Genomic DNA, 23267 nt, shown 5'->3' with positions numbered 1-23267 from the left:
TAAAAAATCACTTTCTTATTGTCACATGTTACTTTCTTACTGCCCATTATGCCACTGGTATTTAGGGCCGCAATGAACGCCTTCCATCTCTGGCCTCCTGTTCACGGCTTCATTCATCATGTCAGTACTTTCCTTTCTGTTTTCACTGCTGTCAGTCATGCAAGTTCTGGGTGGACCATTACACTCAGATGCAGAAGAACTCTTCATTGCTGTTTCCAAGGTTTTGTTTTACGAGTCAGGGTTGTTAGCCCTCAGCTGAACACCCGAACCTGGAGCACCAGTGGACCACTCTTAGTCTGGCCTCTACCCTTTGACCTCTTTGGCATGGGTGACCCTACCATGAGCCAAGGCATAAAGCCCTAACTCCAACCAACCTAGTTCTCTGGGCCAGTGAGACACTCAACCCTCCAAACCCTATGACAAGGTTGTGATTCTCTTGGAGGATTGTCACGTGTACAAAGTTGTACCAGGGTGCAATGAAACACATGTCTTGTAACCTGATCATGCAAATCAACTCATTATACAGTGCATTCAGATAGTACAAGTTCAAAGAATAAAGTGCAACAGCTTCGGAGAAAGTACTGTGCAGGTATGCAATAAGGTGCAGAGTCATACTGAAGTGGATATGGTCAAGAGGCCATATTATTGTATTCAGGAACCATTCAAGAGTCTGATAACATTGCTCTCTAAAAGCGCCTCACGAGTGGTAAAGAAGTCATAAGGCATGCTTGCTTTATTTAGTGGTGGTGTTGAGTATAAGAGCAAGGAAGTCAGACTGCAGCTATATAAGACCTCAGTCAAGCCAGATTTGCAGTATTGCATACAGTTCTTGCCACCCCAGAACAGGAAGGATGAAGAGACTGGAGAGGGTGAAGAAGAGGTTCACCCGGATGCTGCCTGGATTGGAGGGTATGAGCTAGAAGGAAAGGTTGGACAAACTTGATTTGTTCTCCCTAGCATACCAGAGACTGAGGGGGGATCTGATAGAGGTTGTTAAAAATATGAGAGGCAGTTCGCCTACCAGCCCCGACTAGGAGTTGAGGATGCCATCGTCTACCTGCTGAACCGTGTCTACGCACACCTGGACAAGCCAGCGAGCACTGTGAGGGTCATGCTTTTTGACTTCTCCAGTGCGTTCAACACCATCTGCCCTGCTCTGCTGGGGGAGAAGCTGACAGCGATGCAGGTGGATGCTCCCCTGGTATCATAGATTCTTGATTACCTGACTGGCAGACCACAATACGTGTGCTTGCATCACTGTGTGTCCGACAGAGTGATCAGCAGCACTGGGGCTCCACAGGGGACTGTCTTGTCTCCCTTTCTCTTCACCATTTACACCTCGGACTTCAACTACTGCACAGAGTCTTGTCATCTTCAGAAGTTTTCTGATGACTCTGCCATAGTTGGATGCATCAGCAAGGGAGATAAGGCTGAATACAGGGCTACGGTAGGAAACTTTGTCACATGGTGTGAGCAGAATTATCTGCAGCTTAATGTGAAAAAGACTAAGGAGCTGGTGGTAGACCTGAGGAGAGCTAAGGCACCGGTGACCCCTGTTTCCATCCAGGGGGTCAGTGTGGACATGACATGGTGGAGGATTACAAATACCTGGGGATACGAATTGACAATAAATTGGGCTGGTCAAAGAACACTGAGGCTGCCTACAAGAAGGGTCAGAGCCGTCACTATTTCCTGAGGAGACTGAGGTCCTTTAACATCTGTCGGACGATGCTGAGGATGTTCTATGAGTCTGTGGTGGCCAGTGCGATCATGTTTGCTGTTGTGTGCTGGGGCATCAGGCTGAGGGTAGCAGACACCAACAGAATCAACAAACTCATTCGTAAGGCCAGTGATGTTGTGGGGATGGAACTGGACTCTCTGACGGTGGTGTCTGAAAAGAGGATGCTGTCCAAGTTGCATGCCATCTTGGACAATGTCTCCCATCCATTACATAGTCCAGTGTTGTACTATTCCATGTTCTAATATTGCTTACATTATTTTATTGAAGGAGGACCAATCGAATCTCTGCACCCTGCAAACTGTCATTTTATTTAAGCTCTGTCCCGTGAGTTCAGCCTATCCTGCTTCTGGTGCCAATTGTCCACAGAAAGAATTCAGCATCAATCTTTGACCTCCGCTAACTGATATTAGTTTGCTTTGGGGCTAGGTGACACGATGTTAGCGACCTCATCCTTCTGCAGGATCAGATGTGTTGGCTTACTATTATCATGTTATCTAAACCCAAACTAATTTAATACCAGTTGGAGGAGATGTGGCATTTCAAATGCCATTAGTGCCATAATGGTATTAATGGCATTTCTACAATGTGAACAGCAGGCTAAGCAATTGAAGCTGGATAGTTCCCACCTCTCAGTGCACAAGCTGAAGAATTGCTTCTAACAAATTTCACAGTCCTAGTTGGATGCTTCCCAAAAACTACAGCCTTGAAATTAATCTCCAGATGGATGGGTCTCAAGTGCAAAGTTAAAACATGAAAATGGCAAAATCTTGTGCTTTCCAATGCCAAAGCAGCTGCTGTCATTTTCAGTTGCCACTGGTGAGTCCATCAGGTTCCTACAGTGGAGAAGCAAGAAGAAAATTAACATATTTTAGGAGTCCTATATTTCATTAAGAACACCTAACTAAATTTACTGCAGTGCAGATTTGCTGAGAGCTTGAAATCCAATTAGGATCATCAAAATGTTAAATTAGATGCTTATCTTGCCATGTGGAAGCCAGTTTATAGCATTTTTTTGGTTCCTTATAAGCATGACTCTGGAATTGGTGGGAAGAAGAGATCTTGAGCACTGCTTTTATTTTGTTGCTCAGAAGTAATGCAGGGGAACAGCCAAGTCATTATAGCTTGACAGCCATTGAGAATTTTGAAGCTAAGGTTCAGTGCCCTGACTGTAAAACAATAACATTTATTTATGGGCCATCTTTAACGTCCAAGGCATGTGAACAAATAAAATTTGACGTCAATCCACAGAAGTAGTTATCAGGCCAGATGACTAAAAGCTCAGTTAAAGAAACAGTTTAGAAGCAGCACAAAGTAAGAGAGTAAAGGGAGAAAAGAAAGAAGTGCTAGGAAACGAACATTGACAACTGAAGACACGTTTGTCAATGGTAAGCAATCAAAGTTGGAGACATGCCAACAGCCAAAATTGAGAGGATGGAGATTTCATGGAGGGTTGCAGGGCTGAAGAAAGGTGTAAGCAGGTGAGCATCTGGCATGATTTGCTTAATTCAGGCCAATATTTCTCATCACAAGGGTAATGGGAATGTGGGAGCTGGTGTAAGTTAGATAACCAATGTCAGAAAGTCAACGTAGAGGAAGTAGAGCAAGGGAAGTTGCTAAAAATGCAGACCCTCGAGACTTGGCATCCATCATTAAGGACCCTCACCAAGCTTATCTTACCATTACTACCATCAGGAGGAGGTGCAGGAGCCCTGGTATCAGATTTCTGAATAGTCCATGAACACTGCCTTGTTTTTCCTTTTTCTTTGCACTATTCATTTTTTTTATTATAGACCTTTATGCTTGTTGCACCATACTGCTGCCACTAAGCAACAAATTCCATGTCATATAAATCAATGGTAACAAATATGATTCTGAGTCTGTTTAGGAGCTTCCAGTGTCCCTTGACTGCTGGGCATTGGCAGTCTCTTGGAAGACTGCAAATATTCAAGCAGGTGAGCATCACGCATGATGCTCATATCTACGGTCATGAAGTGCTTTGAGAGGTTGGTCATGACTCGAATTAACTCCTGTCTCAGAAAGGAGCTGGACCCACTGCAATTTGCCGACCGCCACAATAGGTCTACAGTGGATGTGATCTCATTGGCTCTTCATGTGGCCTTGGATCATCTGGACAATACTAATACCTATGTCAAGTTGCAGCTCCGCATTTAACACAATCATTCCTATAGCTCTGATCAGAAAGCACCAAATCCTGCACCTCTGTACCTCCCTTTGCAACTGGATGCTTGACTTCCTCACTGGAACACCACAGTCTGTGCGGATCGTAAACAACATCTCCATCTCACTGATAATCAACACTGGCCCACCTCCAGGATGTGCGCATAACCCACTGCTCTACTCTGTCTATACTCCTGTCTGTGTGGCTAGGTACAGCTCATATGCCATCTATAAATTTGCTGATGACTTAATTATTGTTGGCAGAATTTTAGATGGTGATGAGAAGGCATACAGGAGCAAGATGTATCAACTAGTCAAGTGGTATCACAGCTTGAACTTAATGTTAATAAGACCAAAAAATTGATCGTAGACTTCAGAAAGGGTAAGACAAGGGAACACACACCAATCCTCAGAGATGGATTGGAAGTGGAAAGAGTGAGCAATTTCAAGTTCTGAATGTCAACGTCTCTGAAGATCTGTTCTGGGCCCAACATATTGATGCAATTACAGAGAAGGCATAGCAGCAGCTATATTTCATTCGGAGTTTGAGGAGATTTAGTATGCCACCAAAGACACTCGCAAATTTCTACAGGTGTACCATGGAGAGCGTTCTAACTAGTTGCATCACTGTCTGATATGGTGGGGTGGGGTGCTACTGCACAGGATCGATATAAGCTGCAGAAAGTTGTAATCCCAATTAGCTCCATCATGGGCAATAGCCTCTCCGGCATCCTATACATCTTCAAGGAGTAAATCCTCAAAAAGACACCATTCATCATTACGGATCCCCATCACCCTGGACATGCCCTGCTCTCCTTGCTACCATCAGGGAGGAGGTAAAGGAGTCTGAAGGCACACACTCAATGACTCAGGAACAGCTTAATTCCCACTGCCATCTGATTTCTAAACGGACGTTGAGCCCATGAACACTACCTCACTACTACTTTTTTTGCACCACTTACTTGATTATATATATATAAATATATATATACGCACATTGTAATTCAGAGTTTTTTATTATTAAGGCTGGCAATGTACTGCTGCCACATAACAACAAATTTTCCAACATATGCCGGTGATATTAAACCTGGTTCTGATTCTGATATTCCAAGCATTGAAATAACAGTGGAAGATTAATCATCACGGTTTCTGCCAATCTCCCTACCAATTGTTTTTTTTTTGTGTGGTGATAATCCATGTCATATTTGCACTTGCTAACAATAAAACAAGAGATCTTTTAGAAGCTAATATTGTTCCTGGGAAAGGAATGGAAGAAGTGTTTAGAACTGCTTGGTAGTTTATCAGCAACACCCACATTTGGATTATGGAAATCTGCTCTTATAGAATTCAGAAATCACTACCCAGAATTTGGAGATACAGAACTTGTGTGGAATTTTATGTAGAAAAAGGTAAATAAATCAACACTTTTTTTTGCAACTCTCTTCTCTGACACATGCATAGATGAGGTGGCTTTGTGTAATGGAAAATCACAACACAGATCGCTTTCTGGAACTACAACCCCCTCTCCTGTAATTTGGAGGTTACCTGTGCATGGAGTGTTTGACAAAACCATACAACAGGCTTGAGGCAAAAATGAAGTCTTTAAGATTATTGACAGAATGAATGCAAAATTCAGAAAGGGTGGAAGGCAGTTTTTTTTTAAGCATATGCATTGTGACTGAGATTCCTGTCGGAACATGTATTTATTCTGTTGGTTAGATCATCTGTTCCCAAGGCAGCAAATCTAATACACCCAGTATTCCCAGGTGGTCTCCCATCCAATAGTAAGCAGGCTTGAGCTTACTTAACTGGATGCTCACAGGGAATAAAAGAAGAAAACAAATGCATTACTCCCTATGGTTATGAACGGTTGTTTATCAGTCTGGAAGGAAATATACTGTGTTGTCTCCAAGAGCTGTGATTATGATTACTCCTTACTTTGGCATATATTAGTGACCCAGGGTATGCAAAAAATATTGTCATAAATTGAAGATGATACAAAATTCAAAATGATCAAGAATAAGGAGGGTAATTGTGGACTTTTAAAATGCACGAATATATAGCAGATGAAAGCTAAACAGAGTTCTATGAGGTGATTCAATTTGCTAGCAAGAGCAAAGAGGTTTGATGTGAGCTGCATTGAGAGAGGCACGTAAAAGTTGCTGGTGAATGCAGCAGGCCAGGCAGCATCCTCTTCCTAGAGATGCTGCCTGGCCTGCTGCGTTCACCAGCAAGTTTTATGTGTGTTGCTTGAAAGTCCAGCATCTGCAGATTTCCTCGTGTTTGTGTACATTGAGAGAGACATGGGTTGTATCTATGGAATTGCTTAGCAATTTGATAACACTGTTATGTGGGATTATAAGGATTTTATGCAAGTATGAGGTTCAGAAAAGAGATGTGAAATGATAACCAAATAAATCAGTTGTTGGCTGAGCTTCAGCTGAGTTACTCAGCTGTGGTCAGTGGTTACCACTGCACGTATTTTCCTCATGTCCCTGACCTCCAAGCCTGTGTATTACAACATGGAAGTCAGAGATGAGCTGAGGATCATATGCCAGTGTATCCAACCTCCCTGCACAGCTGACCTCAGGGCTGAGTCCATTTCAGAACACAAGGGCATGGCGCTGAGCAACAGTTTTCAGTTCCTTCCTGCCCCTCAGCTTTTCACCTGGGATAGGTGCCGTAAAAAAAGTGCATCCTGTTCACATGAATAAAATTGTCAAGCTTGATTACGCTATTCAGTAAAGCTAAATTGTTTGCTATTTGTTCATTAATCTTTAGGCTTGAAATTGATTTCCAGTGACTTAAGCTATTTTAAATTTTCTAATTATTCAGGACATATTGAACTTTTTTTTCAAAGATGTCTTCATCATCGAATAAATTTAAAAATGCTTCAAAGCCCTTAAAAAGAAATGGAGTATCTTACCCATCCCAAATGTGACTACATGCTCCGCCCCCACCTTTGTTCATTTACCTGCCCACATGTAGATAGGTTTTGTTTAGACATAATCAGATTCAAGAAGTCCTGGTATTTCTTAGTAATCAATGCTTGCTCATTTGCAAAATGCAAATCTGATTTTAAAAATGAATGTTTGTTTCATGTAATAATGTAGCTGATTAAATTATCAGTGTACTTTCACAGATGTATGCATTAGCCTTGTCAGAATCTTTGAAGTATCCAATCATTTCTCAGCAAACTTACAAGTAATTAATGTCCAAAATAAGCTAGTCAGTCAAGAAAAAGGAAATATAAATTGCTATAGATTAATTTTACATGCTAATTTCTCTCTTTGAATTTGACTGTTGCATTGAAAGTACAGTTTAGTTATGCATAGATAACTTTTCTATTTGTTACAGTGGGAAAATAACTTGTACCTGCAGTAAATGTTGTTAATTTAATATAGTTGGTAATTGCAATTTGTATTCTAACAACACAGCAACACAGCTCTCATCTCGCTGCTGCCATCAGGAAGAAGGTGAAGGAGCCTCAGGACTCACCGCACCAGGTTCAGGAGCAATTATTAACCCTCAACCGTCAAGCTCTTGAACCTGAAAATTACACTCATCTTCACTTGCCCCATCGCTGAAATGTTCCCACAACCTCTGGACTCACTTTTAAGGATTCTTCATTTCATGTTCAAGATATTTATTGCTTATTTATTATTATTATTATTATTTCTTTCTTTCGAATTTGCACAGTTTGTTGTCTTTGCACGCTGGTTGAATGTCCAAGTTGGTGTGGACTTTTATTGATTCTATTATGGTTATTATTCTGTTACGGATTTATTGAGTTTGCAAACAAGAAAATGAATCTCAGTCTTGTATGTATGTATATATATATATACTTTGATAATAAATTTACTTTGAACTTGGAACTTACCAAATGTAACACTTAGTTTAGTGTTAAAGAGGTATTGCACCTTTTAGAAATACAGTTCTCTTCTATGTCCAATTAATAAAACGTGCAGAAAGGTTAAACAGCAGGGAATGTGGAACATCTTGTTTATTTCATTATTAAGGAGAATATCATAATGTACAAGGTGCCAATGAATATTAATATCATTTTCATTAGCGGAACATAATGAAAATCCCCATTGTATATCTGTTTACGTGATATAAAAGTATATTAAGAATGTTCTTCCTTGGGGCGGGAAAGGGCGGGATTCAGTGCTTTGAGGTAAATGTAATATTTTCCATGACCTCATTTGGAGCATATCTCCTGTGGCTTATCCATGTTTGATGGTGTACAGGAACTCTGGGTTGGAAGTGTATGGCAACAAGTTTTTTTTTAGACAAATGAGCAAAAATGGAACTTCACAGTGGCACTCAACTTTACAGCCTGTTTTAGGATCTTTTTTAATATTGATATTGCAAAAACAGAGTCAAAGTTTACAGAACGTTTTTTTGTAAAAATTGTTAATAGGGGAAAATTAAACCTGAGTTGCCCATGTACTTTTTTTCTTCTTAATAATGTACTGTAGTAAACAGTGTTAATTTCTTACACAATCCACAAAGAGCTGGAAGGTGTAATTAGTTTACCAATGAGGAATTTAACTGAACTTTTGGCATATCTTAGCATGATTGTTGGAAGTCCCAAATTCCGGCATGAATGAAAAGATTGTGGGCCTTTTCTGAACTCCTTGTCAGCTCATTCCACATGCACTTGACAGCAGACTCTGGGGGGATCTGTCGGCTTAGATTTAGGTTAGATCTGATGCATCAACAGTGAGTCCACTCATTTGAATAAATTTGTAAGTGATGTGATAATTATAGTTGTTTTAAGTTACTTTACTTAAGTATTTTTAATTGTCCAAAACAATCAGTTTTGAGTGCTTTAGCCTAGAATTTTAATAACAAACACAATATTTTTTAAAAATTTTATGTGATTAGATATCAATGTTTCCTGGAGTGAAATGCAAAAACTACCTTCACTGGTTTGTTTTGCATCACTCCAGAAATGTCCTCAGATACTTCTAACCATGAGTCACCGTTAGACACCTGTGACACAATCTACAGAGAGGGTAGGATGGCATCATTCAGTATAGCAGGGAACATGAATCTCTGGTGGGAGTGACAATAGTTGAATTTCCCAAGAACAACCAGGTGTTTCCCGCAGAGCTTCAGATTGGGATCTCCATCCAATAAAGCTCTTAAGCATCTTTTTACACCCCTCACCTTCACTGGAACAGTAGTGGTATCACCCCTCTGAACTAGATCATAAACCCCACCTCCCGTGGACCCTGAAACCCAGATCTCAATCTCCTGAAAGTGATGGCGTTGGCACAACTATGAATTCCCATACACGGTCTCCAAAGCACCTCGATTTATGTCACACTCCGTTCAATTGCAGGAACCCCTCTTCTGTTCAACAATCCAAAGCATCAAATCAATGGTATATGCAGTCTATCTCAGCACTGTCATAGCGAAACTTATTGCTGCCTCTATCCTCTCCTCAATCATCTTTACAAAAACTCTCCAGTGTGTGTCTCTCTCTAACCCCATGTCATTGAATTCCAATCCCTGAACACGCCATTACCCAATCCAGTTTCTCCCCCCCCCAGTACTTTCCCATTCTCCAGCCCATTTTTGCTGCAGCAGAAGCATGTTTCAACCTTTGTACATGGCCTTCCTGAGGCCTTGACATGATATTCCAAAGGGCACATCTTCATTTAAAACTGAGGCTTGTAGCAACTGAAGGTTCAGAGGCCACAAACAAAGTAATCATTGGTGTCCTGCTCTAGTTTCCTTCTAGTACATCCTTTTCTGCATCCATTGCAGTATTTGGACCAGTATTTAGAAAGAAACCACTATTTTTAAGATATCATAGATCTTTTTTTTAATATTTCTGGTTCAGTAGTTTTTCAATAAGTTTACAGTCCAGTGTGGTATGTTGCTTAGCCACAAAATTCTCTGCTGTCCCGCTCCACCCATGCAATAGTGATAGGTTTGCTAGAGACTTTCTTTAGCATGTCTTTGCATTTTTGGATCAGGACAGCATTGGGCAGCACAGTGACTTCAGTTAATTAGAGAAGGTAATATTGAATTTGTATCAGTGATAAGTTCAAAAAGCTCATGTTTTTGTTTGTTATTCAAGGTCCACAGTGCACCACATAGATCCAGTTAAACATCTGGTTCGGCCCTAGGTGTTTCATAGGTGACAATGATTGTCTTTGTCACTTTTGGCTATGACATATTGTGAAATTGGTGTTACCTGTTGTGTAAAGTCTTATGTTGAGACCATTGACACGATGCGTGAGGAGGGCCTGCAGTTGGTGATATGAGATTGTTTAAATTAGAATTTAATTAGCTTAAATTGTACAATGTACACATGCCTAGTATTGTAACAAGGATGCTGAGTAGACCAGCGATTTTCATAAAATGTTAGTCTTTGTAGTTTAGATAAACTTCTTGAAGTTCACAATATCTACTGTAATTTTGTGAAGTTAATCACTTGTTAAATTTTTATCTCAATAGCATTCAATCCATCGATTTAAATGTTATGTGGGTTGCAACCACTGGTTGAGAAATATCTTCAAAACAGTAGGAGATTCAAGCATCTTATACTTGAAAAAGTATCTAGTGCTTTCCTGACATATGAGATGAACAAACTCTTCTTCTGGCTTCTGGCCGGGTACAGGTATCAATTATAATCAATATCTGTACCTGGCTAGAAACCCGAGAAGAGTTTATTCATCTTACACTTACTCAAAGGTTGAAGTGGAAAGGTAAAAATTACTTTCAGCTGTTAGACAGTAGGGAAATATCAGCTATTACTTCAGTGGAACTCAATTCACAAAAGTGCACAAAGTCAACAACTGAAACTGTTGTATGCATTTAATGTGGCAGCTGAAGGTAAGCTTCTCCCCTTTTGATTCTGAGGAATCAAGGGATATAAAAAACACTCATAAAAATTGCTGGTGAACGCAAAAACACTGTTACATTCTTGTTTTCACTATTTCACTTCCTGTTTAAGAATAAGTGAAAGAGAATCAAACATTTAATCAAAACATCCATCAGTTTTCTTAATTCTGCAAGCATAATAATGAATATTTTGCCAAGAACAGTTGTACAGTATATTTGCTGATGTTGCATATTATTAGATTTTATACATTAGAAATGCATTAACTATGATGGATATTCACTCCTTTGCCAGTCCTTGAATTTTTGCAAAGCTTGCTTTGTAATCACAGCTGCCACTTGAAAGATCACAAACAGTTGTAAGTTCTAACAGTTTGTTTAGTTTCTAGTCATAAATGAAAATCAGTCATCAGTTCTGAAAATGTAAATAGAAAGCAGTAATCAAGTGAAGGTTAAAACAAGGTATTGCATTTAGAATACTTTGCAAATAACCTCTGTACTTTGCAGAAGCTCTGTCTGTGCAGAAGCAGACATTAATCTCTGCACCTGTTTTATTGCCTATCAAGATGCGGTTCAAGACAAGTGATTGTTTAATTAGGGTTGTTTCAAACAGACAAGCTGACTTTTATGTTGCTTATTTCAAGGAAACTTGCAGAACAGATGCATAATATCATTTAGCATATCAATAACTAATCTGTTTATAGCTTGAGGGTTTTATGTATTCAGAGAAGTTAGCTTTACAGCATTAGTAGTAGCTAGTAAAGATCTGTGTCTCCAAAAATGCTTTTAGACCATTTGTGTTAAAAGAATATCTGAGGAAATATCACATTCCTATGAACTCATCCAGGTTGTAGAAAAAGGGTATGAACGTAGAAAGCAGTTCAGGCTTATTATGAATGGGGTAAAGAACATCAAAAAGTGATGAAGGAAACAAGGGAAGAACTAGAATCTATTCCCTTAGTTTCACTTTCTGCGACAGACGATTCGTTGTCTGCCTAGTGGGTACGTCTTTTAAATTTACAGGAATTGTAACTGTGTTTGGGAAATCCTTTGTCCTTAATATTTTATATTTTAGAAATGCTTTATGCTTTCCGTTTTGGAAATGGCTTGTGTTTTAGAAATGGTTTGTAATTTGGAAATGTTTTATAATGTTGTAAGATTCAAGATAATGATTCAAGGTAAGATAGAAATCCTCTGTGTTTTAAATATGTTTTAAGAGTGCTATTTAGAGTTAAGTGTGTATGAACAGTGTTTGAGACTACTATGTTAGCTGGAGGTATCTTCTCCTTGGTCGGGTGAAGGGACCCACCACTCAAATAATGGGTATTGACAGCTAAACTGGCTATGGAGAATTAACAGTGAAGTGAACTAGTCTTTGAAGATTGAGTAGTTACAATATAACCTCCTTTTAGTGAGGGTACTCATAGCTATTTATATCTGATAGGGCTTAAGGTCTTTGTTTGAGTTCAGAACTTCACAGTTACAAGCTCAATACCATCACACAACATAATGGATTTGGTGATCTTTAACAAAATTAGTCCTACCACCTCAGAAATACAAAGAAATAAGGAAATGTTTATTCCGATTTTGTGGTTTAGAATGTTGTGTAGATAATTTCAGGTTTTTGATTTGGTTGCAGTTGGTCATCATATGTTGGATTAGCTAGTTTTCAGCTGTTTAAATTTAAATGGTGAAAATTGAAAGCTACTGGCTTTCAGAGGAACCTTGCACAAGAATCACTGAAAGTTAATGGGTAAGTACAGTGCAAGCAGTTAGGAAAGCAAATGGTATGTTGGCTGAGGCAGCAAGAGAATTGGACACAGGAATAGAAACACCACGCTCAAAAAGCACAGTGAGACCACACCTGGAATATTATGTACAGGTCTCTCCAGCCAAGGAAGTAGATAGATATGATTAGAGAAAATGCAATGAATGGTCACTAGATTGATTCTTGGCAGTTTTACATGTTCCTAGCACATAAAAGGTTCAAAGTAAAACTTATTATCAATGTATGTACAGTATATGTCACCATATACAACCCTGAGATTTATCTTCTTGTGGGTATACTCAGCAAATCTATAAAATAGTAACTGATCAATGAAAGGTCAAGCAACGTGCAGAAGACAACAGACTGTGCAAATGCAAATATAAATTAATAGCACTAAATAATGAGAACATGAGATGAAGAGTCCATGAAAGTGAGATCATTGGTGTGGGAACACTTCAGTAATTGGGGTAAGTAAAGTTGAATGTAGTTATCCCCTTTTGTTCAAGAGCTTGATAGTTGAGGGGCAGTAACTGTTCTTGAACCTGGTGGTGCAAGTCCTGAGGCTCTTGTACCTTCTACCTGATGGCAGCAGCGAGAAGAGAGCATGTCCAGAGTGGTGCAGATGATGATGGATGCTGTTTTCCTACAACAGCATCAGTGAAACAAAATAAATGATCAACCATTCCTTCCCCAGTCTTTAAAAAAAACTCATAAGGTGCATTATAGTACGTTTTAAGTTAACTCTCTTTACTGGCTAAGACACTAAGCTTCTCATATAAAGTATTCCGGAGAGATTGCATGCAAATACTGAATTACTGAGCAGACAGACTCAGTTACTCCTCACATCCATCAGATCCATGTAATCCATTTAAGTTTTTGCAGTAGCAGGCACTTTATTGACCGCAATATTATCAGCTTTGCCTTTTGAAAAATTGGAGGTTTATTTTGGAATAAAGATGCAGCTTTATCCATTGTAGCTATTAAGATTTATTTCTAAATATATGCATCTATGTGCATTAAATAAGCTTTCTATTCATATTTTAATATTGTTGCTCACATTTCAAGAATAGAGAAAATAGTATGTGACCAACAATTTGAAACGTTATTTGCATAAAATGTAGTTGATTATTGATCATGGGTATAGTGCCAGTTTTTAAGTTTCTATGAATACAATTGTGAGGCAGCAGAGAAAGCCTCAAGATGGCTCTGGAAGAAGAGAACAAGCCCATGGAAATCTACAGAACATGTGGCCTGAACACAAGTCGTGGCTTGATCAACCACAGCTGGGCCGTAAGCGTGTGGGTGTCTGATGTTGGAAGACCAAAAACACACAATGACACCAGGTTACTTCACTGATGATGTGTTCAGTGCATTGTGAGATTTATTCTTCAGAAAAAGCTGTAAAAGAAAGCCATTGAAAAATTCAATTATCATTGTAAATGGATAATGATTTAATGTAATCATTGAAATGTAAACCATCTGATGTACTACAATGCTAAAACATCAGTAACATAGGCTTACTGATATTCTGTTTCATTAACAGAATTGGTTCCTCTCTCCCCTCCTTCTCCAATGTCGTTGCTTCCTTCTTTGAGCATTCAAGTACCTAAGGATAGAATCCTTGACTAGAGCCAAGAGAGTAAATGTTTAATTAAATGGATGAAAATATACCATATACTGCATCTATAGAGCAAATAACCAAAGGGGCAGAAAACAAAGAGGAAATAATCTGGTGATTCTGATCTGTTGAGAGGCAAATAAAAAAACCTATTGGCAGTACGCTCAAAAGGACCTCAGTAAAATGCAAAGTAGATAATAAGGAAAAAAACTGCAGAATAATTGAGAAATTGTGATAAATTAAAATTTCAAAATTAAGGAAACCCTTGCACAGTGAAGGGTTACTTCTACAATTGTTTATTTGTAGTAGAATAGAAATAGTTATCTTCTGGTAGTCATTTTTGAATTTCTTATCTGGAGTCCTGCAGATGAAATGTATTAGTGGAAACTATGATCTCCTCCCTCTTGTAACAGCTGTTCCTTAAACCTCCACCCCGGGCACCTGCTCTTTCACACATTTATTCATACTGCATTAAGAACCGTCAGAAGGTTGACATTGTGAGATCTTATTGCTTCCTTGACATTTTTCTGCTCTTTTCCTTTGACGGCTTCACTTAAGACACACCTTAAAACTAGCAAAAGAACAACTTGAATTCTGTCTATTGTACTGCATTGAAAGTCGACTGACCTCCTGGCAATTTATCGACCAATATTCTCATGTGTAGTTGCATCATTGAGAACCTCTGTTAGTACTAGCATCAAACACAGCACCAGGGGCCTCAATACCACCAAAACAGTTTCTCAAGTCTAAAGACTTTGTAGTCTCTTCAAGTTAACTTTTATTGAAGGTTAACCCTAATTTAATAGAAACATAGAAACATTGAAATTTGGACCAAATGTAGGTGATTGTCCTCTAATATTGCTCTGACATTCAATATGATCATAGCTGGTACCCTGTTCTTGCTTTTACCCCATTGCTCTTGATCTTTATAACCATTAGTAGAATATATAATTCCTTCTTGATTGTATTTAATATTTTGGCTTCAACTGTTGCTTTGGTAGATACTTCCAGAGTTTTGCCACTGTTTGCATGAAGAAATTTCTCCTTGTTTATGTGCTAAATGATCCCACCATCGGGATCTTTTTTTTCTTGAATTTAGCCTGTCTGGTTCTGCCCTGAAGAAGTTTCCAAGAGTTCACTTCTCAATCTTTGAAACCCAAATGAATATAATGTAATCATCCTAATCCCTCTCTGTGCATAATTTACTTATTTATTGAAATGCAGTGTGGAATCAGCTCTTCGAGCCTCGCCGCTCAGCAACCCCGGATTTAATCTTTTCCTGATCACGAGACAACTTACAATGACCAATTAACCTATCAGTCTTTGGACTATGGGAGGAAACCAAAGCACCCAGAGGAATTCCACTTAGTCACAGGGCGAATGTACAAGCTCCTTACAGGCAATGGTGGGAATTGAACCCCGGTCATTGGTACTATAGGCCACTTCCCCTACAGCAAGAACACCCATCATCAGATAAGAAGGCAAAAACTACATATAACTTTCAAGATAGTAACCAAGCCCCTGAAATCCTTTGGCTTTCATATGAACTGCACTGTCTGCTCTCTTCGCTGGCTGCTGCACCTGCACAGTTGCTTTCATTGAGGGGTGCACAAGAACAGCTGCATTGTATTGTAAACCTACCTTTCCTAATCTCTTGTCCTTCAATTAATAATCTGATATTTTGTTTTTGTCTCTTCAATAGAAAACTTACATTTATTCACATTATAATGCATGTGCTATGCACTTGCATGCTCATTCAACCTGTCCAAATCACCGGGGAGCCTCTTTGCCTCCTGTTCATAGTTCACATTCTCACCAGTTTTATGCCTTCCACAATCTAATTCGTTCATCTAAATCAGAAATATGTGTTGTGATTAGTTGTGCTTCAAGTACTAAACAGCGCAGTTTAGCTCATTACCAACTGAAAATTAATTTATTCCTACTTTTTGTAACCTTTCCGTCAACCAGCCCATTAACTGTGACTGTTCATTACTCCTAAGAGTTATAATTTATTACATTTGGTTTATATTCTTGAAAGATAGTGTATTGTGTGAATTATATTTATTTAGGATAATCTTTCTTAATAAAGTATTTAATGCACCCTTTTATGGAGTCATGTTATAAATAAACAAGTTATTTGTAGAAATAAACTGAGAATCAATGAAATTATAAGATGACAAACAGCTACTAAGTTTCAGTAGGAATGAGGCTAACGAAGAGAAAGTGAATATTTGCAACTAAACATGTTCGAACAGTACAGACAGCTTCTATGATCTTATTTGGTTCTCTTTATAATCTACTTCACTGAAATAGAAGGAAACTCTTTTTAGCTTCTCCACAGAGGAAATTTGCACTATGATTCAAATATTGAGATATGGAAGGATGCTCTGCCATCCAGCCACTTCCACAGACAGTTTTAAAGTGTCCATGGGCTAACTCTAAGAAATGCAGACAGTGAAATCTCTTTAGACTCTATGGAGCTATGGATAAAGTTCTTTTGTGAACCTAATAAACGCTTCAGTAACAGTACAAAAATATATGATTGAACCCAAAGGACATCAGTTACTTTGAAAATGGAGACACTTTGCTTCCCTCCTGTTACAGCGCAGTTAAACAAAAATTAAGTTTTCAGGTTTTTCTGATTTGAAAGGCCACTTGAGAACTTCAAATTAATAGGATATTACCAGCAGGATTTGGGTCAAGTAGTGGCTGAAGTCAAGGCACTTGGTTATGAGTTGCACTCAGCCAAATGGCTGTGTCTTAACAGGGCTTTGAAACTTCATAACTTTCCTAAAGGCCTTTTTATAAGCTCACTAAGCTATTCATCATTGGTAGGGTCAGTCCCTTTGTTCAAGAATAATCTTGATTATAAATGTACTTATGTGTTTTGAAATTAGCTAAGTTTGATCCTGGAGCCACAAACTCACCTAGAGAAGTTTCAGTTGTCTCCTCGCAATTTAGCTGCCTTATGGCGGGAGTTAATTCTCTTTCCTCCCTCCTTTTCCTTCAGTTTTGAGGGAGACACTTTCCTTTTAAGTAGGGTGCTGCCTATCAGAGGAAGTAATACCATTTGCCATTTGATTTGATGGCCTCCCAAGACTGTAATATCTACGCTTTTTTCCTGGCGATAAGTTGTCAGTATGCCCTTGCAGAGCATCTTTTGGTCACCATAGAATCTGTAACTGAGGGAGGGGGGTAACTCACTGGAGAGATGAAAAGATGGCATCAAAGGAGAGTTGCTTACAGGCTTACCAATAACAGATTATGTGAAATTCTCATCAAGTTAGTAGCAAACCTACAAACAACTTTCAGTGTTCCTTTCAAATTTCCTTCCTGTTTTCAAGTGAAATACAATAAGATAAAGGTAAAATGCTGATTGCTTATTAAAATAATTCACAAATAAAACAGAAAAAAAGTGCTGGAAATACTGTACTCTGAACATCGGGCAACATTGTGGAGAGAGATACAGAGCCAGTGTTGCAGTTTGATAACCTTTCATGAAGGATCATGATTCCAAAATGTTAACTCTCTTTCTCCCTCCATGGATGCCACCTGACTTAATTGGTGTTTCCAGCTTTCCTTACAAGTATAAACATCTTCCTCTTGTGTGTTACCAAGCTTCTCCACAACGAGATTGAAGACAGCAGCAGTGTGGCAGTGGACATCAGATTAGATGGCAACCTCTTTGACATCAGGAGGCTCCACGCAACCACCAAACTCCGTAGAGAGTGGGTCCTTGAGCTGCAGTATTCAGACGACTGTGCTTTTGTGGCCCATACTCCGGGAGATCTTCAAACTGTCCTTGCTGTGGCGGTGAGAGCGTACAGCAGGATGGGGCTGACTGTCAATACCACCAAGACAGAAGTGGTTTGCCAATGGAGTACCAGTGTCCCACCCACTCTACCTGCCTTCACTGTTGGTGATGGAAAGCTGTCAGTAGTGCCATCTTTCAAATATCTGGGGAGCATTCTCTCTGAGGATAGCAGCATTGACAACGACATACAGAGCCGCATTAAACAGGCATCAGCTGCCTTTGGGAGACTTCAACGTAGAGTCTTTCAGAACACGAGCCTTCGTCCCTCCACAAAGGTCGCCATATACCAAGCGGTCTGTGTCACCATCCTCCTTTATAGCTGTGAAGCTTGGGTAACCTACAGCCGTCACAAAAAGTCCTTGGAGCGCTTCCACATAAGCTGCCTCCAGTACATCCTGGCGTGAGCGGGTGCCTCACACTGAAATACTTGTAAAGACCGACTGCAGTAGTATCGAGGCCATGATCACTCAGCGCCAGCTGCAGTGGCTGGGGCACGTGATAAGTTTGCCCCCATGTCGGCTACCCCGCAGAGTGTTATACGGCCAGCTACATCGTAGTCGACGCTCAGCTGGAGGGCTGAAGAAGCGCTATAAGGATCAGATGAAGAATGCTTTAAGGAGGTGCAAGATCAGACCCAAGGACCTGGAGGATGTTGCTGCTGACTGTACCACTTGGCGACAGCTGTGTAGGGACGGGGTTCGTATTCTGGAGATGGAAAGAACAACCAGAAGACAGCAGAAGAGAGCCAGGAGAAATGCAGCCATGGTTGCCACCACTACCACATATACATGTCCCACCTACAATAGAGCTTGTGGGTCCAGGATAGGACTATATAGTCATCAAAGATCTCACCGTTAAAGGAGTGGACGTCGTCATCGGATTTCGATGGACAAGTGAAGAAGAAGAATCTGACTGAATGGCTGTAAGGATCTGAGAAAAATGGCCTCTTCTATTCCACATTGATGCCTTTCTGCAATTAAATTTATGTTAAGAAACTATTTATTTGACTGATTAATATGCTTTCCATGAATAAACATTTTAATTCCTCTACTAGAAAATTGTTCAGAAACATTATTCTGAAATAAACAGTTGTCAGTAATCACAAAATGCTGGCCGAAACGCCGACTGTACTTTTTTTCCATAGATGCTGCCTGGCCTGCTGAGCTCCTCCAGATTTTGTGTGTGTTGCTCAGAGTTCCAGCATCTTCAGAGTTTCTTTTGTTTGTGACCTGTCAGTAATCAGTAGGATGATGTCAGAGCCTATTATATATAAAAATAAGATATTCATCCAGTAAACATCAATACTTCGCAGCAGCATGACCGTGATGGTATGGATTTCCATTGGAAGCTCTGGTTTCCTCTCACATCTCAAAGACCGCTAAGATGCTGGACCACTATAGATTGTCCTTTAAATAAAAGACGGTAATATCTTGGTGAATTTCTATTATCCTTTTTGCTAATGAATTGGGTGTCTTTGGGGGTGTGATCCCATCAGTGGTATTTTTCCACTCAATATATTATGATTACAACTCTGATATTAAAATGTTTGTGCAGGAAACAACATCCAGTTAAAACTTCAGTGTTGTATTATCACCAAGCACAAGAGGCAGTTGACTGGAAGAATTAGGTATCACCCATTTTTGGAGTACCAATTGCTGTCACCCAGGGGAAAAAAAAAATCACTTAAGCTGGATCAGCTCCCTTCAAGAATCATTAGACAGGCACTTAAAAGCATTAGAGACAGATGTGCTTTCACAGTTAACAGCTGCTGCCTGAGCTCTCAGCTACCATCTTGTTCATGGGGGTGTGCTGTTAATGAGCTCTCTCCATGGTCGCTATTGCAGGCTGCCGTGGAGCTGAGAGAAAAAAATAGGGGGAAATTTGGCTTCGGCAGGGAAACCAATGAGCAATGCAGTGAAAATTAAGGGAAGGGAAAATGAGGAATGGAAGAAGAATTATACAGCTTCTTATTGGGAGATTGAGTTCCGACATTGTGGAACTGCTTGAGCAGGTCCAATCTGTGATGAATGATCATCAGAGATTGTCATAGATCACAGAGTGTAATAAAAAATAAAACAGAAGCCAATAGAAATATTTTAAATTTGTGTGTTGTACTCCTTGTTTTACTGTGAGCCATAAACACGTATTAATGTATTGATGACTTCATTGTAAGAAAAAAAATGGTGAACATTTTAGAATTTTGGAACAAATGCTGACAGGAAATGACTGGTCTAATTTAATGTTGCATTGATATATATTAAGAAATGTATGAAAATATTCTTGCGCCTCCTTCGTGTTGTAGAGGGAAGCCCTCAACAGACCTAGAGAAATATTTAAATACAATATGTTCCCCAAAATGAATGAAAAATAATTGTAGATATATTTTCTGTACATATTGAAACACTTCTGTGATTTTGAACACTTGGAACAATATCTACACCAATTATCAGATATCCTACCTCTCCTGGAAGTTCCAGGAGTCTCCTATAAATTAATAGTGGCTCTCTGATGCCTGCAAATTATATACAATGTCCGGGAAATCAATTTTTTTGAGAGCGAGCGAGCGAGAGACAGCGTGAGAGAAACCATGAGAGTGAGAGAGAGCGAGCGCGAGAGAGACCACGAGGGCGACAGAGAGAGAGCGCGCAAGAGCAAGCCTGAGCGAATACAAGAGAGAGAGAGCATGAGAGAGAGAGCAAGAGAGCGCCATGGCAGAATTTCCAAAAAAAGAAAATATAAAACGTATGTCACCCCAGACTACAGTAAAGCGTACCCCTGCCTACTAGGGGTCAAAAATAATGACGGTGTTGCTCGCTGCACTGTTTGCAACAGTGACTTTTCTATTGCCCATGGTGGGTTAGGACTGTAAAAGACATGTTGAGGTGAGTTTAACAGGTGCCATTCGTTCATTAGCAATAGCTAACTTTATTTAAACTAGCTGGCTAGCTGCTCAGGAGCTACTCTATTGCAGACATCCCACGTCTCCCGGAAGTTCCGTGAGTCTCCCGCAAATTGATGGTGCTACCTCCCTGAAATGCGTTTTTGCAGGGTGGGATGTCTGAATTACCAACAAGTGCACCTTAATTAAGGGAGCACCTTAATTCCTTATTCTTGCCTAATGCTGACAACCTTTCACTCCTTTCCTGATAAATAATCGATCTGCATCTGTCAGAAGAATAATCCAAGTGTCATCTTTCACTGACTTTGAGGAAGAAGATTGCATAAACTTGGAACCTTCTGAGAGAAAAGAAAATATATCTTCAATGGGCTTCTTATTTTTAAAGCATCCCCTAGTTCAAACTTTTCCCTGATTGAGGAAATCTCTCCACACTGTTAAGGTCTCTCAGCATCTTGCATATCTTAATCAAATCATCTCTCACTTTTCTAAATGTCAGTGGTTAGAAGTCTAGCTTGTCCAACTTTCCCTTCATTCCATTCTAAACTGCTTTCAATGCATTTACATCTTTTGTAAAATAAGCACACATCACTCCAGGAGTAACTTCACCAGCATACTGTATAACTAGAATATATCCAACTCTTTTTGCATTCAATTTCCCTGTCAATGGTCACTAGCATTCCATTATCATTCACCTGCGACACCCCAAAGCTACCAGTAGATCCAGAGAAGTCACTGGGAGGATTGGCTTACCACAATTGTTATTGCCACCAGACTCAAGTTTGTACCATTTGTACACAGTTCAGACCTGACAGAATGGAACTGGCTCAGATTCAAACTGTCTTGAGTCAACTGCTATGGAAGAACTTTCTCACTTGATTAGGAATTCTGAGCCTATATAAGACCATAAGTCATGGGAGCAGAATTAGGCCATTCAGCCCATTGAGTCCATTCCACCATTTGATCGTGGCTGATCCCAGATCCCTTTCAACCCCATACAACTACTCTCTCACCATAACCGTTGATGCCCCAACTTCGGCTTTGAATATACTCATGGATGGCCTCTAACACAGTCTGTGGCAGACCATTCCACAAATTCACCACTCTTTGGTTAAAAAAAAATTCCTCCTTACTTCTGTTCTAAAAGGTCACCCTTCAATTTTCAGGCTGTGCCAAATAGTTCTGGATACCCCCACCAGAGGAAATATCCTTTCAACATCCACCTTGCCCAGACCTTTCAACATTTGGTAGGTTTCAATGAGATCCCTACGTGTTCTTCTAAATTCCAATGACTACAGGTCCAAAGCTGCCAAATGCTCCTCATATGTTAACCCTTTCATTCCTGGAATAATCCTTGTGAACCTCCTCTGGACTCTCTCCAATGACAATACATCCTTTCTGAGATATGGGGCCCAAAACTGTTGACAACACTCCAAGTGCAGCCAGATTAGAGTCTTATAGAGGCTCAGCATTAGTTCCTTGCTATTGTATTGTATTCCCCTTGAAATAAATGGCAGCATTGCATTTGCCTTCTTTACCATAGACTCAACCTGTGAATTAACCTTCGGGGAGTCTTGCGTGAGGACTTCTAAGTCCCTTAGCACCTCTGATGTTTGAATATTCTCCCCATTTAGGTCTGCACTATTGTTTCTTTTACCAAAATCCATTATCATACATTTCCCAACACTGTATTCCATCTTTTTTTGTCTATTCTTCTTATTTATCTAAGACCTGCTGCAATTGCATTGCTTCCTCAGCACCACTTACCCCTCCGCCTATCTTCGTACCATCTGCAAACTTTGCCACAAAGCCATCAATTCCACCATCTAAATCATTGACAATGTGAAATGTAGCAGTCCCGATACTGACCCCTGAGGAACATCACTAGTCACTGGCAGCCTACCAGAAAAGGCCCCTTTATTCCCGTTCACTGCCTCCTGCCTGTCAGCCATTCCTCGATCCATGCCAGTATCTTTCCTGTAACACCGTAGGATCTTATCTTGTTAAGCAGCTTCATGTGTGGCACCTTATCAAATGCCTTCTGAAAATCTAAGTAAATGACATCCACTACCTCTCTTTTGTCCACCCTGCTTGTTACTTCCTCGAAGAATTCGAACAGATTTGTCAGGCAAGATTTCCCTTTACAGAAACCATGCTGACTTTGACTTATTTTATATGCGTGTGAAAACTTCACTGACAAAATATCATGCTTTATCTCCCAAAAGGTCTTTATTAGATTAAACTATAACAATAATTATTGTTGCTCATGTGCAGGATAAGTGACATCTGAGTGATTTTTAGAAGCTAATGTCAAACTGTGTAGTATGCATACATAATTCCTTGCACTGATATAAAGGCACAGTAAATTGAATAATAGATGAAAATGGACATAGC

At 39.7% G+C, this 23267-nt stretch overlaps 1 protein-coding gene across 3 annotated transcripts in view; it reads left to right on the top strand.

Annotated features, from left to right (window-relative positions):
- fstl5 (follistatin-like 5) overlaps positions 1–23267 on the top strand; it is a 747707-nt gene that overhangs the window by 86539 nt on the left and 637901 nt on the right. The window contains exon 2 of one of the 3 annotated variants that reach the window (XM_072254701.1): positions 20552–20580. The exons of the other annotated variants lie outside the window; for them this stretch is intronic. Coding sequence (XP_072110802.1) covers positions 20552–20580 — 29 coding nt within the window. The remainder of the gene's footprint in view (positions 1–20551; positions 20581–23267) is intronic. 3 annotated transcript variants of the gene reach the window in all.

The sequence above is a fragment of the Mobula birostris genome, chromosome 4 (assembly GCF_030028105.1).
Source record: "Mobula birostris isolate sMobBir1 chromosome 4, sMobBir1.hap1, whole genome shotgun sequence".
In the NCBI taxonomy this organism is placed as follows: Eukaryota; Metazoa; Chordata; class Chondrichthyes; order Myliobatiformes; family Myliobatidae; genus Mobula; species Mobula birostris.
This window is presented reverse-complemented; position numbering and strand designations above follow the sequence as displayed.